Consider the following 19,039-nt stretch of genomic DNA (forward strand, 5'->3'; position numbering starts at 1 on the left):
GTATTCCTGGAGTCCTTGAGGCTGTGCAGTCAGGAGTTGAACTGCTCCACCAACATCCCAAGGGAGGTCTGGGATATAGTTTGTTGGACCTCTGGCAGGAGACCAGATGGCCATAACCAGGCCACTCGATGCATGGCAATGCTTCAAGCAATAGCTCAGGCTTCTGCATTCTCAGAGTCTACAGGAGCCTGAAGACAGGTATGGGACACCGTTTTACGTTCCTGCAGGATGGCATCGAACTCCTCAGGTAAGTCCTTGCACAATGAGTTCTGAAGTTTAGAAAAAGAGACCCAAGGATCATAGTTGTAATAACTCAAGATAACAAACTAGTTAGTCACTCTGAGCAACAGGCCCTCCTGTGGAGTGCACCTTTCTCCCACATAGATCCAGGCAATTATCATCCTTGGGAGGCATGGATGCATGAGTTTGACAGACGGTGGTGGAGGAAGACAGAATGGTCTTGTTCAACAGAAGGGCCACATGCAAAGAACCCTCCAATGTGAGGATATCTACCGGGGGTCATCTGACACGTGACTTCCTCCATGGAAAGGTTGAGGATGGTAGCAGCCTGGTGAGGGAGGTCCTGGAACATATGGAAGTCCATGGGTGGAGGACCTAAAATAGAGGTACCTGACATTGCCTAATCCAGAGAGGGGCTTAGGGAGGCCAACTGGAGGAGTACAGTGGGGGTTTGCCATCATGCTGAAATCTTGGGCTGTTTAACAGACTGGGTGTAGGGAGTTTCCTCTGGAAGACTGGAAGGTTGAGTGTTCAGAGGAGGACAGTTAATTGTAGTCTCAAAAGCTGGTGACATGGCCAAAGGGAGACTGAGGAATGAACATGGTGTCCTGTGCCTGATGGTACACCCAAGGCATCCAGTATTGCCACGGGTATGGAGGCCTCTGAGGAGCTCCCATGTTATTCTGCAGGTGGTGGGGGATCCCCTGGAGATGGAGTGGTCAGATAGAACTGAAGCCCCCCCCCCCCACCAAAAAGTGATGCGTGAGGCTGAGCGGGAGGGCTATGGTGGAGAATGGCAAGCCACATCAAGCCAGGACCAAGAACGCCAGTGGGATCAATGAGGCAAGTGAGACCAAAAAGGAGAGCAAGACCAGTGTGAAGACAGACAGGCAGCAACATTGAGAGTGGGACCAGTGCAAAGAGGGAGGACTGGTGCCTATACAAGGATCGGTGTTGGGAACGGGACTGGTGCTGAGACTGAGACTGATGTTGCGAATGAGACCAGCATGTCAATGAGGATTGGTATCAAGAATGGGAACAATGCACCAAACGTGATCGATGTTGAGATGAGGGCTGGTGCGCCACAGAAGATGGCTGCTGAGAGCTAGACCTGCAGGGAGATTTGTACATTGCGCTGCACCAGTGTAGAGAGTGGAATCTGCATGCAGAACTGGAACTGTGCCAAGCTGTGCTTGAGCCTGCCACTGGATGGGTGGAATCAGTTCGGCCCTGGAACCCTGACGACCAGTGGAAGAGCCCAAACTGGAATGGTGTCAAGATGGTGTGAACCCTGAGAGAGAGAGTGCCAAACATCACTGTGGTGGGCAGAGCATATTAAAGACCCAGAATTAGAGCCACCTACCATGGTGACCCTCAAATGGGAGTGGCTGTGCATGGAGCAAGATGGAGATCATTTCTGCGAGTGTGACCGGTGCTGTGAGTCAGACCGAGGGTACTATGCAGAGCCAAATCAGGACTTCAAGTGGCCAGGCACTTGTGCTGAAACAGATGAACCCATGAGTGCAGCTTGAACCTGGAGATATTCCAAGGGGCGCAAGCCTGAATCAGTGCAGAGAATTGCATCACTTTGATGTCCCTGTGCCAACTGGTACATATCAGGCATCAACAAAGGAATAACCGGTGATGGTTCTTCTCTAGGTTTACAAAGGAGGATTGGGCTCAGTGCATCTCTTGCTAAGGTACCACAGTCATGGACCCTAGAGGCACTGAATGCTGCCTCCACTGAAGACACTGAAGTTAAGAGAGCCAGTGCCGACAATCTGGGTGTCTTGGAACCACATGCTGGAGAGTGGGAGTGGTGCTGCACCAGAGGCTCTGGAATACTGATGCATGGACAAGACCTTCTTTGTCGCTGGGCTCGGAGTGAAAGGCAGTGTGCTGCGCACCGAAGAGCAGAGCGCAGAGAAGCTCCGCACAGGGCAAGTGCTGACTCCATGATGAACTGACGGAAACAAAAGTCACGCTCATTCAAGTCTTGGGCTTGCAACCCCTGCAGATTCGGCACTTACCAGCCTGATGAGCTTCCCCCAAACAAGGAAGACAAGAGTCATGGGAAGTCACTCATTGGCATAGACTTCAAGCAAGAGCTGCACTGCTTGAAGCCCTCAGACGTTTTCATGCCCCAAACATCTGGAGAGGACACAGGAGAAGAAAGGAGACCGTTCTCCACCCTCTGACTGCCTAACGCTAACAACTAGAAAACAATGGCTATTCTGAACGACTGTTTATAGCTATTTACCCAAGACTGAGTTAGACACACCCTGGCATAGAAAAAAAAGTACTCAGCCACAGTTGCAACAGCCTGCGCAAGCAGTAACAAAGAACAGAGGGATGGTCAGGGTGGCATAAATAGGGCTCTAAACCAGTGTCACACCCGGGGACAAATCAGTAACCTCAATAAATATGAAAAAGCACTCAGAGAAGAACAGGTTAGAGTCTTGCAGCACTCTCTTAACTTGACCAACACAAGTTAGAGCAGCTTGCTTCTTTAGGGTCAGCTTCTGGTGATTTCATGGTTCCAAACAATGTTAACTTCCCCATAAAGGCAATATAGTCCTGCGAACCAAGTGAGGTTCATAACACTGTACCATATTTACTTGGCGGCAAAAGTAACTTTGATTTTGAATGTCCCAAACCTGAATTCAGATTTTATGGGCTAGATTATTTCAGAAGTTAGAGATTTAAGAAATCTGCTTTCAACAACTTTGTCAGCTGTTGACGCTAGATAATCACAAGGCTTTTTTTACATTGAGGATCTCATTTTAGGTTAGATTGAGGGGTACTAATTTAAAATATACTTAAAATTTGTGAGCATATAGAGAATTCTGGCATAAACCAAGGGTAAGCAAACTTTTTACATTAGGTCCCACTTCTTGTCCTTGCAATTAGCAGCCCCCCCCACCCAACTTGTTTAATGTAATCCAAACCAATGAAATTTTTCCTTATGTTCATATGGAGAAATCCCTTTTAGTATGTGTAAGAAAACACACATACAAAAAGTAAAAACTCTGTGAATCAGTACACAAAATTGAATACACATACCTAGTAAGAGTAACATATTTCAACGTTTTTAAATGAGCTAAGTGGGTCTGAGCACCAGCAACCAAATGTGCTGAGCCACCCATACAAAATTTCACGCCCCCCCCTCCAAAGGGGGGCTGCCCACCACTTTGTGCATCCCTGGCCTAGATAGTCTATGAGAGCTCTCAAATCATACTCCTGTGTGGAACATTTATCATACTTGGTCTTAAATGGTTGAAAGCAGACAAGTGCATGGTTTTTGTCTTTTATGGTGACAGAAAGTGGCAAACCTTTTCCATTTATTTGAATTTGTTGGGCCATTTCTTGCTTACTGAAGAATGTGTGTGACAGAGTTTGATAAATTATATCTGTTAAGATGTCTCCTTTCAACAGACATGCTGTCAGACTGAGTAAGAGTTGGATAGGGACATGCTGCTTGTTGGGAAGTAGGACTACCTTCTCTTGAAGCAAGATTATTTTGCAGGTCCAGCTGATTTATTATGAAGAACCAGCATTTATAAAGCCAGAAAGAGGTACAAATACAGCTTGGTTTTGAAGAGAGCTCTGACGCTGCTGAAAAATTGAAAGGTATTAAAAGAATCAAGGAAAAATATAAAATAGGCTTTTAGGTTTTTTGATTGTATTATTCATCTCCTCTGCTTGCAGAGTTTAATCAGGATAAGAAGCATCCTACCTCCTTGCCATACAATGTTGCAAGGTGGCTTTCCAATAGTGTCTAGAAAGAGCACTACTTCATCTGAGAAATAACTCACCACCTCTAATTTGAATAATGCAAAGATGTATTGTGGTTACCTTCTCAGATGTTGTTTGTATAAGTCAGTGGTTTGCTCTGGGCTAAATCTTTAGCATATAGACTTAAGATGTAGTTACATTCTTAGGGGGAAAATTCAAGTCTGCACATGTGTTAAACAATGCATTATACTACTTCAAGGTTTTTGTCTTGCGCACTTAGAACTAAGTGTTGTAAATATTTCTTGATAAATATATATGCCAACAGATTTCACTTGCTTTTTTCCTCAAGTTTTTCATTCTTTTTATACTGATTTTGCAATGTCCTGATACAAACACATTGCTCAGTATCTAATCTCTAGAACATGAAATAAGGTATCCAAAGCTTTGAGATAACCAGAACGATCGAAGTTTTTAAAAATATATGGCATAAATTTTTGGCAATGTTAAAAAGTAAGTAATTCTGGAAAATCTGTTATTTCAGAGAAAACTATTAAGAAATTATATATAGTATGTTTCAGAAATAGTTGTAGGAAGAACATCTGCAGTATGTGACTTTAAAAACTTTACCAGTTTACAGATCTTTTCTTCTACTATCAAAATTACTGTATGAACTGATTATGCAATGTTAAAACTACATACGTATCTATCTATCTATACTATTACAGATCCATACTAGCTGGTTGACGCACGTTAATGGCAGGCAGATATCCTGGACTCTGGGTAAATAGTTGTCTCTTCCTTGAATAGTTTAGGCCAAGCATGATACAGCACAATCTAGGGGGTAACCTGGGCCTAATTAAGAACTTGACAGAAGCAGTAGGCCAATCAGTGCACCGCAGTCCATTAAGGCCTGCTGGGGTTTGTTCAAAAGATCTCCCTGAAGGAAGGGCAGGAGCCCAAGGTCAGAGTGAAAAGGTGAATGGGGAGAGAGCTGAGGAATGTGACCAAGTGAGGATAATGTGGAGGAGCAGGACAGGCCTGCCAGATACCAGAGGAAAGGTACTGGGAGGGAGTGTTTGGGGAAGTGCCCCAGGGAAGAAGCAAGAAGCTACCAGACTGGAAACTCTGTCTGTTGTCGCTGCCTTAGGGTCCCTGGGCTGGAGCCCCAGAGTAGAGCATGTGCCTGGGATTCCCCCAGCCTCTCCCACAGCACTATAAGGTCTCCCCCATGAGATGGAAAACTATGACTACAGAAGGGCTTTCATCCCAAATTGTGCACTTGCCTATGATGAGGATGGTTCACTAGGCTTTGGCCATGGGCTAAGGGAAAGAGGCCGTGTGGATGGCCACAGCAAGCCTCTGAGGCACACACTATCCACCAAAAGTGCAGGACGCTTGGAGCATAGCCAGATCTTTGCCTCAATATAGATGGAGCTAAAAGTACTTTACATTCAAACTGCCTTTTGCTAATGGAAATCACCACCACTGTACAGAGCCGTTGTACAGGTACAGGAAACTTGCACTTCAGGAGCTTATGAAAGATTTTGTGAGGGCCAGCTGAAGGCATTCTGGGTTACTGATAGGGAAAATTGCTCTTTCCTAAATGTTGGCTAAGAACTGCACATAATATTTTTTCAGATAATGTATAATTACATTCTTGTATAAAGGAATTCCTGATAAAAATGATACTCAGTTTAATTTATCACACTGACCAAAATCTTTCTGACCCCTTACCTCACATAAAGGTGGGGTTAGTTCAAGGTCCTGAAAACACAAGGGGAGAAGTAGTGGAGAAAGCGAAAAAACCCTGTCTGCTTCAGAAATCTGATATTGCCAGCAGTAACACCAGCAAAAAGGTTTACGTGCCCAACTTCCTCCCCAAATAAAGATGTGCAATACAATACAAGTTAATACAACCTCCAGTGGACTCCAGATAGGCTTAGGCGTTTACTTGGATTCTCAAAAAATTCAACGGACCATTAAAATATTTGGCAAATGATCACAAGTGTATTAGAGTATCTTTTCAATGCCCATATAGACAGAAAAGAGCACTACAAATTACACTGGGGGAAAAAAAATGAAAAACCTCAAGAATGCTGAGTAGGATTTTCAATTATGGAATTATGGGAGAGAGACTTTCTATTTAAGAGTCCTGCTCAGATTCCACACGACAGAAATAATTATGCCCAGTCTTATTAGGAGTTAATGGAGGTGTTTATCATCTTTCAGCCAAACAAATCTATCCACAGAAACTTTATATTGATCTACTAACTACAAAGAATTGCAACAAAAATTAGTCGGTGATTGTCCACTTCAAATTATTTTAAAACCCAAAGGCAGTAAATTCACCAACTGGTATACCGCCCAAATACACTTGATGAAACTCACTCATAAGATGGAGGGTCAATACAAGGCCTTCTACACAACTACAGCTCTACATAGCTACTATGTGGAGACTCTGCAGGTTGAGTGGCTCTACATTTGGGGGTATTGTGGAAATGGTCTCCAGGCTGATCCCATACAATTGTGCATGAAGATAAAATAACATACCACCTACAAATCCAGTAGACAGAGTACACTCAAGCAGTTACTGAGGGAGTGCAATGACTTATGGATCATAGGTGAAAAATCACCAGCAGGCAGGTTTTTGAAGCAACCCTGGGCCCTGGGTTTCAATAGCGAGTTGCAGTTCATTCCTCTCCAACGCACTCATACGGACCCTGAACCAGCTTTATGTGAGAAGAATGGATTTTATTCAGTTATTGGTAAAACTTTGGTGTACGTTAGTAATATGTGGAGCCCATGGTCAATAAAACCTAAACCACTTCTCAAGCATTTGACCTGATTTATAAAAATGGAATAAACTGAATTTAAAAATCAACAGGCTTCAACTTTCATGGATTCTATCTTTGGCTATAACCATGGATACAACTTCGGACAAATGAAGTGGAATCAGATTTTGAAACATGGCAACATTTGTATTTTCTCTGGATATGAAAAAAGAAACTAGGAAACCTGACAAAGCAAATGGTTCTGTGATAGTACAGATCAGTGGGCACTTTTCAGACAACCCCAGAAGCTAGGAAATGTTTTAATGATCTGTGATGAACAATCATATCAAGAAGCAAAGAAAAGGTTTCTCAGTTGTAGAGAAAGTAGTTATGGCAAAATTACAGAATTTATTATCCGATAGCCTAAACAGAGTTTATAGTGAGCAAAGCAAACCCAGGTCAGATAACTCTCATCAAGAGCTGTGCTCTGCATCATTACTATAAACACTAAGAATGACCCTACTGAGAAATAAAGTTTTAACTGGTTATCGGAAAAATCCAAACCAAATTCAAAACTTGTATTCTGTTTCCATAACATAGCTCAGAGCTTTGTCAAATACTATAAAAATTAAAATCCCCACAAAGCTATTACTGGAATAACAGTTTGTAATAGAACAATTGAGAGTTACACTTAACTTACTGCATAATTTCAGTAGATAGTAGTACATCTCATCTCGATCACATTCAAATAGATTTTGAGTCATGTCCACCATATTTTCTAAGGTTTCCATCTTTGGAGTGGAGAAAGAAAGTTATATTTTATTTATATATCTATATATATATCAGACTATGGCTTATCTAATTTTTATATGTATAGACACACATTTACTCCAAAAGTTTAGAAATGTAAATACCATATTTACAAGACTACATAATTTTATAATTACTGTTTTCTATAAACTATCATATGTCTCAAATACTTCAAAACTTATTTTTGCTACTACTGAAGTATTACTCACAAAACAGAAAGGAAACAAGATGCAGCATGTGTACCTGGTTATTTGCAATACACTTCTCAGCAAACCACTGCAGCCTCCCAGGACGCGCTCTCAATCCAGGAGCCTGCAAAATAGTATTTACACACACACACACACACACACACACACACACACACACACACGAGTCAGTTTCCTTAAAGTATTTTCTTAATATAGAGGAGTTATTGCACTTTGATTAATACAAATATTTTATGTTTGATTTTTATTAAGTGAAGACATGGTTCTCACAATACTAAGCTAACCAACTTCATTCATAATTAACAACATTAACAAGTGACTTCAGAAATTCAAAGACTGCTCTGGTAACTATAGAAACAACAACAGTTATTATTTGTTAGATAAATAGACAATTCAAACATTTCATTCTAAATATAACTTCAATCAACTGTACTTTTGAATTTAAAATTACTATGCTGGTTCTCTGACTAAATATGATTTTTAAGTCTCAGGTATCAGGGAAACATTTGGGTAGGTAACAGTGAAATGTGACACATTTTGAAATAGGAATGCATTTAAAAAAAAAAAATTATCATATAGCTCAAGAATGATTTGTTTCAAAGACCACAAGCCTGTCTTAATTTTCATTCTCAGGTGCTTTTGGTAGTTGAAGAAATAAGCTTCATTACAAAAGCAAATGCAACTGAAAACTCTGAGCAGAGTGTGCATCTTTACTTTTCCTGCCATACACCCAATGAGAATCTACAGACACACAACTACAGGATGACAAAGAAAGAGCTTCTTTTTATGTGCACCAGGCATTAGAAGGGCATGTGTAGTGTTTTCAAACACTGGATTAGCATAGCAACACTCCAGTGAAGGCAGGCAGTATCCCATGTACATGTTCTTGTTCATACACTTGTTTCCTCCTCTGTAAAAGTTGTCACGTCTGTTCCAAAAGAAAAATGTAATCCAAGCTAAAGTGACAAGTTCATACACAGGACATGATCCAGGAAGAGATGTGCTGTGACAAAGCCAGGAGCTCTTTCATACAGTCAGCAGTGGCCACAAAGAGCTGTGAGGTCTTGCAGAAGAGCTTGGTTCTTTTAGATATAAACGGGAAGTGCCCACCGCACATCGAAAGAGTACACTTGCTGCTCCCGCTGGTAGCTGTCAGGTTTAGGATACAAAACAGGAAGGAAAATGCCCTGGTCCATATGAAACTTTGTGTGAAGGCAGAGCTGAACCTTGTCCTTACGGAACACCATGAACAGGGGCTCTAACGTGAGGACCTAGAGCTCAGATAATCATCTGGCAGAAGTGACAGTCACCAGGAAGGCCACTTTCCGGGAGAGGTAAAGGAACACGTGACCAAGGGTTCAAAGAGAGGACCTGTGAACTCCTGGAATATCATGTTGAAGTGCCAGGCTGGAATCAGCTGGTAGGCCAGTGGACAAAGGCAGACTATGCCCTTGAGGAAGCGCTAAAACCCTAAAATCCTAAGGTCCTTAAAACCCAAAACCCCTCAAAGCCCTAATACCCACCCTCCCACAGATGAAAGACCAAGATGGAGGCCAGGTGGCCCTTGACAGAAAAGGCAAGACCTTGCTGTTTCAGAGAAACCAGGTAATCTAATGTGCGGTGGGACAGAGGTCAATAGGACGTGAAGCTGTGACGACAAAACCAGAAGAAGTAGTGTGTCCAATTAGGCAAGTATGACCATCTTACGACACTTACGACTGCCGAGAGGGACATGATGCACTTGTTCCGAGCACGACTGTTGGACGGGGTTTAACCAGGAAGCTGCCATGCTGCGAGATGAAGAGAGCAAAGGTCCAAGCTGGTGGACAAACACTGTAGTCCTGCATGAGGAGGAAGCAGGGGCAGCAGAATTGGAGGAAGCACTGAGAGCACCATCAGAGTGGAGTACCAATGCTGACAAGCCCAAGCCAGGGCTATGAGTATAACACCCACCTGGTCCCTGAGAATCTCAAGGATCACCTTGTGCACGAGAGGGAACAGGGGAAAGACATCAAGCAGCCCTGAGTACACCATGTTATCAGGAACATGTCTGCTCACGAGCTGGAACTGAGGCCTTGGAAGAAGCAAAACTGAGGACGTTTCGGGATGAGAAGTGGTCCAGCTGGGGAAAGCCCCACTTTTGGAAGAACACAGTTGCATCAAGTGAGCACTTGTGACTGAGGAAACAATGACTGACTCCAGGTGGATAGAGTGGCCTATGCACAGCTCCCACAGGCATAGCACTTCCAAGAAAAGCAGGGAGAAAGTGCACCCCCCCAGCTCCCCAATGGTGGATGTAATACACGGAAGGCGCACTGACTGTTAGGAACTGCGATGCGGAAGCCGCAGAGGTGAGGTAGGAAGGTGAGACTTGAGAGGCAAACAGCTTGAATTTCCTGAATGCTGATGTGGAGAGAACTCCTCTGCAGACCACATTGCCTGAGTGCTGAACCGCTCCAAGTGGACGCATCTGTAACTAGAGACGTGGTAGGTTGGGGGGGGGGGGGGGGAGGGGGCAGGAAAGTGGATGCCAACCAGCATATTCTGTGGTTCTAGCTGCCAACAAAAAGCATCCACACTAGACATGATAAAATCAACCCTTGCTGGATCCATCATTGCACTGCCTCAACAATCCAGCCACTAATGAAGACAAGCCTTAAGTTAATACCAACCTTTTCACCCTTAACCACTGAATTAGGCAAAAAGTCCAACTTCAAACAGATTCAAGTATTTGCATAGAACTTAATGCTCTTCATTTACAGATACCCTCAGGCCATACAACTCCTTTGTTGTGCAAAGCCAACACGTGGTACTACTGCAGCTGCTGTCTTCTGGCTGACCAGCACTCAAATTTTCTCCATTCTTTCCTCCCCATGCACGAATCTCTTTCCCATTTCTATTAGCCTATATCATATATTTTTAGACGACTTTGTATGGCTGTTAAGTTGTACAACCATGAACTAAACTCCTAACATGCTTTTGCACTTCTGTTTAGTCTAGCTCCCATGCAACCTTTGCTCTTTGCACAGGCTGACCCTGTCAGGAATGAGGTATATGGTCTGGTAAGGAATGCTACACATGAATTCTTGGTAGGCTCCATTAGTAAAGAATAGTTCATGTCACCATGTCATGCTACTTGTGCTTTACAGTTTAGTAACATACAAAATGTTACTACTCAGCTGGTACAGAATGCAAGGCAGGATTGGTACATATGTCCTTGTCCCTGGAAAGTAAGTATGAAATGAAGGCCTAGTGTATACCACAAAGTTAGGTCAATGAATGGTGTCTTGTGTTGACCCAATTGTGTGTGTCTACACATCAATTTGTCTCCTACTGATGTAACCACCCCATTGTGCTGACATAGTAGCATCACCTCCCGAAAACAGTACTGAATCCTAGTCGACGGACTGAGGATAAAGCAGCATCTTATTTCTGTTGATACAAAAAGCAGTCCAGCAGCTGATCCCCAATGCTGGAGTGCTCTTATGGACACTCAACATTCTGGCAAAAGTTCAGAACTCCACCGCTCAGGGATCACATATACAGCCCTGTGCGGATACAAAATCTGTATCCACATAAAGACTGGAACTTCCAGCTTTCTTAAAAGTCCCACAAAATTTTAAAATGCCTTTTCTGCATAGTTCTACTTGGTGAGCAAACCTAGAAGCTCTCCACTGTTGTGTGCAACTCCCAGTTGAGAATGCTTCCTACACACTGTGATGAGATCAGTCAAAGATCCCCTTGAGCCTGTCAACCTATGGGCTGCTCAGACCAGTTAGCCTGCCCACCTGCCTTCTGGTAGAGCCATACTCTGCCTTGCTGATCCAGAACCTTTGGTCTCCAACCAGGGAAAGGGAAAAAGAGTTGGGGTAACAGCCCACAGCACAGCAACACAGATAGTGAGAGAAGGCTCAGGTCATAGGGACTTGACATAGCACCCAAATACACAGCCCCAATGGGACCAGAACCCCAGACAAACCTGTCTTACTTTACATAAAAGTTTTATATTGAACAAGCGGATAAATTGTTTGCTCCGTTTGTCAAATGGAATGGATATGCACAGCTGTTTTCCCTATCAAGGAAAGTTATTTACACTGGGTTTAACAATGAAGAAAAATGATTTCATTAAATATAAAAATACAATTTAAGCGATTGCTAGTGACAAACAGGTAAAAGTAAGTTATTAAACTAAATAAAACAATACATACCATCTAAGATTGATACGCTAAAAAGTAAGTTACATGAAATTTCTTATCCTAACCGTAGTTTTAATTTTATTTTCTCAAAAGCTATGTAACCTCCTAATTTAGGCATGATCCTTCCCCCGTTCAGTATTACATGTTTCCAGCAATCATCTTAACAGTCAGCCTGGGGTGTCTTGGCATTTGACAACTCCCCTATTGTTTGGTTTCCTGCCTATAAATAGATTTTGCCAAAAGCAGGAATCCTTTGGGTGCAGTTCTACTCTCCCATGGAAAAGTACCACATCTAAAATGGGTTCCAGCATCAGCTGACATGGCCACATGTCTTGGCAAAACCAATCACAGTCCAGGCTCACAGGAAAAGCAAGACTACTCACAAGATCAGTCATGAACACCAGGCCATTACGTTGCAGGACTATTACTAATGGCCTTCATTAGCACACTTAGATATATGAACAGGTGTATATTTTGTATTTCTAACTTCAAGTACAGAAACAATATATGCACCACAAATAGAATATACTCATTTAAGGGATTACAAGCTCTCCAAAGATAGGCTACATTACACATAAAGGATATATGAGTCAGGCAAATTCACATTCAAAAATATATCTCAATAAAAAAAAAAAAAATGGAGGCACATCATCACACACACTCCAGCCAAAAGCAGATAGGCGTTATTGGCTCTCCTGGGCCTGTACGGAGAAGGTGTGCAAGGACAGTTACAGATCTGCCACAGAAACATGAACATCTATGAGCAAGGAGCAGGGATACATCAGGACCAGCAAAAAAATAGCATCAGGAATATCAGAAGGCCAAGGAAGCCAACATTTGATGTGTTGACAAGCTGTAGATCTGCTGCTTTTACCAAGAACTCTATGCCATCCTTTGGGGAGACCCTGCATGCCACTTTGGATACAAGGCCCTGGAGTCACAGGCCCCTGATGTTAACAGTAAGCACAAGAGAGAGAATGCGGGACACATGACCAAAGGTTCCAGCTATGTCACAAACCAGAACGTGTTTGAGACTCTATCATAGTCTAGTCCAGGGGTCACCAACCAAAATAGCAAGAGCAGCCATTTTTTTTGAATTTGGTGAAAAACTCAATAATTCAAGGCCTGCAATGCATGTGAATGTGAGACACTTCCTTAATAAATATCATAACATACTTTTTGCAACCCATATTTTAAGAACAGTGTGCAGACAATGATTTATAATGTGATACATGTTTATTGAAGGACATTCACAAACTTTTTATATATTTTATTTCCTCACACTTCACACGTGTGTGCTTTGGTACAGCTATCTTCCTGATTTTTCACTCCTGAACCTTCTCTCTCTTTCTGGAGGATGCTAGAGTCTGAACAATTTGTTTTTCCTCTTTAAAAATCATTGTACAGTTACTCTGATACTTAAAGAACTTTTTTTTTTTAATATATTCACCATCTGTGAACAGCTTTCCTTCTTTTCACAATTTCTTGAGTTGCCACAAAACTAGCCATAGTTACGCTGCTTGGTGATTTCATCCATTTAGTGAATGTGTTCTTACTGTGATCTGCTCTGTGTAGCAGCTACTCCACAGATTTTTTTTCTGGCATCTCCAGATTAATACTGTTCAGCCAAAAAAAAAAAAAGCCTCGAGATTGCATTTTTTTCTTGTTAGCAAATTTCTCGTTGCAAATGAGACAGAAAGAGAGCCCTGACAAACTTAATACAAATACGAAGGATTTGGTCCATTCAGTTTGAAATTCTGTTTTCATCTTTGACTTTTCTCCTTTTTGAAGACATTCCAGCCCCACTTTAATTATGCCCATTTTACTTCATCTTTAATTTTATTTCTTAAAATACATATTGCTCTTCACAAGAGGAATGCCACAAGCCTCCTTTTCCTTTTCAACAATTAAGACTTATTAGGAACACAATCAAAACACAGATACAGTACCATATCCCACAATGCACTGCACATAGTAAAGGAGGAGTTATCCAATGTTTTGAAATCACACATCGTTTGCTATTTGGATACGAGTTGTTCGTTGTTGGGCTTTTAGACATTCAGGGTACATCTACACTTGCATTCCTCTTTCGAGAGAGGTATGCAAATTAGGCAAACCGAAAATGCAAATGAGGTATAAATTTGTGCATGTGGCACTTCATTTGCATATTCTAATTTCAAAAGAGCTTCTTTTGAAAGATGACAGCCAGTGTACACGCTGCTCTTTCGAAAGTAAACCCCATATTCGAAAGAATCCTTCTTCCCTTTATTTAATGGAAGAAAGATTCTTTCAAAGATGGGGTTTACTTTTGAAAGAGCAGCATCTACAGGGGCTTTCTTCTTTCGAAAGCTGCTCTTTCGAAATTAGAACATGCAAATAGGGCACATAATATGCAAATTTATATCTAATTTGCATTTTGATTGACTTCATTTGCATACCTCTTTCAAAAGAGGAATGCAAGTTTAGCCGCACCCTCACTGTTCAGCAAAAACAATCAGGAGGGTTTTTTTTTTTTTTTGTTTCTAAAAACTTTGCAATTAGAGCATCAGGAGCCACAAAGAATCTCAAAGAGCTGCATGTGGCTCTGGAGCTGCAGGTTGCTGACCCCTGGTCTAGTTTGGCAAGCAAAGGTGAAGGAACACCAGGTAAGCATGTGAATACTTGTCACATTACAATCATATACTTACAACATAACCAACCTAAAGGGACACAGCTATTGACTTGCCAGTAATATAAGAGTTGTGGTACAACAGTATTTTCTGATTTTCATTCCCTTGCAGAATTAAGGAATAGGTGCAACATGGACTATTGTGTGTACACAAGAATGTCTTTGAATCCTGAGAGATCTCTATGAAACTTTCATGTAGGTCCTCTGAAATCCTCTCGCAAAGGTTTCTAGGTTTCTTCCTCAGCATCTCCCTATGCCAATCAGTGATAACTGCTGCAGGTGCCAGAGAAAATAAACAGGTTTGCAGCATATGAATCAAAACAGCTAAGGGATGCCATCAATAGCTCAGGCTATTCAGGCACTTGAAAACGCTAGTTATCAGGCAGATCATTTAGCAGTTATTTGATAGAAGCCCTTTATCTAATCTAAATCCTATATAAACGAAAGACAAATATTAGATCCATGCAACTATAATATGTTCTAACAACTTGTGGCAAGTCACTTAATGGACATAGTTAGGTTTAAAATTTTAATATATATCCTTTATTATTCTGCAGAGAGAGAGAGACACCCTATCAGAAGTCCTGGGTTCTATCCCATCTTTGGCAGGAGACTGAGGTCTAATGCGTTAAAACACAGACATATACATTTGGGTTCTATACAAGAACATAAAAGAGTGGCCATATTGGGTGAGACCAGTATCATCTTTTCAGACAGTAGCAAATGCCAGGTGCTTCAGAGGAAATCAATCTAATAGGCAATCATTGAGTGATTCATCCCATCACTCATTCCCAGCTTTTGGCAAACAGAGGTGAGGGATACGCAGAACATGGTGTTGGATCTGTGCCCACACTGGCTAACAGCAACTGTGGGACCTATTCTCCATGAACTTCTCCAGTTGTTTTTTGAACCCTGCTACAATCCTGGCCTTCACAACATCCTCCGGGTGAGATTTCCACAGATTGGATTTGGGAGGGGCTGAAGCAGGCAAAGCCCAGATATGGAGTGAGGGGTGGATTTGAGTGCCCGGGGGGTAAAGCCTGGGAATGGGGATCTGCAAAATTTGAATTTAAAAGGGTTCTGTGGCCAAATAAAATTGGGAAACACTGGAATAGAGGCTAGGGTTTGCAAGGGCTTTGTGATATTGGCCACCCCTTTGTGCAGCAGTAACATAACTTTTGTCAGTGTGTTCTGTCCTATGTGGACAGAATCTCCAGAGTTTACTGGCTAAAACCTAAGACTTTTCTACTGAAAATCTGCAAACTAATTTTTCAAAGACATAGATTGGGCCAATTTGGGCAGAATTTTATAACAGTGACAAAAGACACACCATGATAAAAGGTAAACAGATATTTTGGAGCATAAGCTTTCGTGGGCAAAGACCCACTTTGTCAGATGCGTCTGACAAAGCAGGTCTTTGCCCACGAAAACTTATACTCCAAAATATCTGTTAGTCTATACGGTGCCACAGGACTTCTTATCGTTTTTGAAGATACAAACTAACTCGGCTACCTCTCTGATTCATAGCTCCTGCTCCATTGCATAGGAACTCAAATACTGTTCCAAGAATACAATTGGCAGGGCAAATTAGACCAAAAAATGTCTGGCAAAATTATAAACAACTGAAAAAGGGGGCTAACAACGGAGATTTCGGCAAGCTTAGTGCAATGGGCACTGCTTCAAACCCCATCAATAATGCGAACTATTTAATGTGACTATTTGCCAGGATGAATAAAAATGAATTACTTAATACAGATAGTCTTCTAATAGAGAAAAAACACTTGTTCTCAAAATGTTCAGTGATACTGTAGGATGGCCCCACAGCAAGAGGGTTATGCAGAAGCAGTAGTCTCTTGTATAGGATTCAGTACACAAAGTTGGTTTCATTGCATACGTGGGCATATGCTATGTTGTAAGAGCAAAAATTACTGGGGTTTACATGCTTCTGTTCAGTGTTTTTTTCATTTAAACATCCACTAAGCAGTTTCGTGTAAAATACATTGAAAACTGAATCAATAAGAATTAACATCTTACACAACAAGCCCTTGAAAATTAAAAAGAAAAAAAGTACGTTACTTTCATCTGTAGTTAATCCTCTTTGTGACATGGCAAAATGCAAATGTTGCCGTCAGTTACAACTTCCAATATCATTGCTGATTTCAATGCCAATGATCTAAATGTTCCAAAGCTGAAAACTTTATATAGTAAATCCTTTTGTGTTCAGCAATGATTGATGTGCCTGTCACTACAAGGACAGCTGAGTTATACCATGGATATTCTTATGTTTCATTTTGAAATTGAGAAGTGTTTTCACATATAGCAGATCTCAATCATCAAAAGAACATCTAGGTCAGATTAACTAAATCTCTAGGGCTTGCACAATAGTCCATATTTGTGGCTTATCTCTTACCATTTTTAAACAGTGCATCTAGAAGAAAACATTCTATCACACAGCAAACTGAAACACGGAATCTAGTGCAGGAACCTAGTATAAAGTTTATTAAAATACCAATTCTGCTCAATAGTTATCCCTATTCCCAGTGCAACTACTCACCAGGTCATATTCTCTTGTAATTTAAGGTTTGCACATAAAGACATCCACAAGATATTATGCTATCTTGGGTTTCGTATTATATTTTTCTGGATATTGCTATTTGTTTTGCTCTGCTAAGAAATATACTGCATTAAAAAGTGTAAGTGTAAAACATCTTACAATGCAAATACAAAATATATATGTCTAAAAGCCATTTTGTTGATTTTTCCCCCTCTTGGAAATGCAAGCAACAGTAAAAATAATGCAGTTCACTCCTGAGTTTGCAAGTGTAGAATAAGTTCATGCACAATGTTAGCAAGACAGGTTATTTCTCATTAGACCCACAATTTTTTTAAAAAAAATTAGAATGCTTTTCAAGATGAGGCTGTGTGCTTCTGTATCGACCCACACCTGTTCTAAATACCGTGAGCTGAAAAGGCTATTTAGAATCAGTTACCTAAAATCTAAACAACAAATTATTGAAACACTTTGGAAATTCACTGACTTGTTTTGTGCATAGTAGTTCTCTCTCCAACCCCATTTCACTCTTTTAACAAACAACGCCTTTTAAAAGACCATTTTCAATCCATTTTTTCAGTGACTGTATATTTTCCCTATGAAGTACCTATGCTGGACATTTACCACACACTTACATAATGAGTTATGACATACAGCCTAATGCCCTTCAAGCCATGCATGAACAGAGCTCCTCCTAAACCTGCTAAAAGGAATATGGGGGGTGGAAAAAAAAAACCTTTACTATGGTAATTTGGTGGTAAGGGGAAAATCTTTCTGAGGCCCCCTAAACATCTGAATCCTTCAACAAGGAGGGGGAAGAATAAACAGTAAGATCCTAACCATATATTGGTGGGGGGAGAGGGGGTGTGAAGGGGTGATTTGAATGGTAAATGGAGAGCTGGTGGAGGCCCTATAGGTGATTATGGAATAAACATGTGGTTACCTGTTGTGTACATTTTTATTTACAGGGTAGGCACAGACATCTAATGAGGAAGTTGAAGTCTGATTAAATCCATATCAAATGTCTCCCATCCTTCTTCCAGTATAGCTGGACATCTGAAGTTAAGATGCTAAGGTGACTAAAGATGCTGCTAGCCAGAGAATGCAATGTAACCCATAAAACAGACAGAAGAGTTCTCTTGCTATGGAGAGGAAATTACAGTCAGACAAAAAAACGGAACAAGCACAAATGCTTACTTCATTGTATTCCCCCTGCCATCAGAAAATGGAGACAAGTTTGCAAACCTTCACTTTTTTTCCCACAGTTCCTGACATCTTCAATGCAATGACTACATGGTGAGTTTACTCCACAACACTCAGCAATGGAACACCTTGATAAATGGTCTGTAAGGTGGACAGAAGGCTGGCTAAACCACCAAGCTCAACAGGTAGCAGTTAAAGGCTTGATGTCTGGTTGGCTGTTGGTATAAAGCAGGAGTGCCTCAAGTGTGGGCTCTGGGGATGGTTTTGTTCCATATCTTTATTAATGATCTAGATGAGGGGTTAGATTGCACCGTCAGCAAGTTCACAGATGACACTAAACTAGGGGAAGACTTAGATGCACTGGAGGGTAGGGATAAGGTCTAGAGAGACCTCCACAAATTGGAGGATTGGGCCAAAAGAAATTTCTTGACATTCAACAAGGGCAAGTGCCGAGTTCTGTACTTGTGATTGGAGAGTACAGCGGAGGGCAACAAAAATGATTATGTGGCTTAAGCACATGAATTCAGGTTTATGATTCTACAATGGACCATCTTCTGAGATAGTCCAGTGTGCCATCACCCATCCAAAGACAAAATAATAACAATAATAATACACCAGGCTCAGGTGGTATCCCAGATGAGGATTTTAGAACTGGTGGA

At 41.4% G+C, this 19,039-nt stretch overlaps 1 protein-coding gene across 3 annotated transcripts in view; it reads right to left on the reverse strand.

The window, feature by feature from the left end:
- LRPPRC (leucine rich pentatricopeptide repeat containing) overlaps positions 1-19,039 on the reverse strand; it is a 160,854-nt gene that overhangs the window by 40,484 nt on the left and 101,331 nt on the right. For all 3 annotated transcript variants that reach the window (XM_074989616.1, XM_074989615.1, XM_074989617.1), the window contains 2 exons: positions 7,800-7,868; positions 7,447-7,537 (listed from right to left, as the gene is read on the reverse strand). In XM_074989616.1, the coding sequence (XP_074845717.1) occupies positions 7,447-7,537; positions 7,800-7,868 (160 nt within the window). The remainder of the gene's footprint in view (positions 1-7,446; positions 7,538-7,799; positions 7,869-19,039) is intronic.

This window comes from Carettochelys insculpta, chromosome 3, assembly GCF_033958435.1.
Source record: "Carettochelys insculpta isolate YL-2023 chromosome 3, ASM3395843v1, whole genome shotgun sequence".
In the NCBI taxonomy this organism is placed as follows: Eukaryota; Metazoa; Chordata; order Testudines; family Carettochelyidae; genus Carettochelys; species Carettochelys insculpta.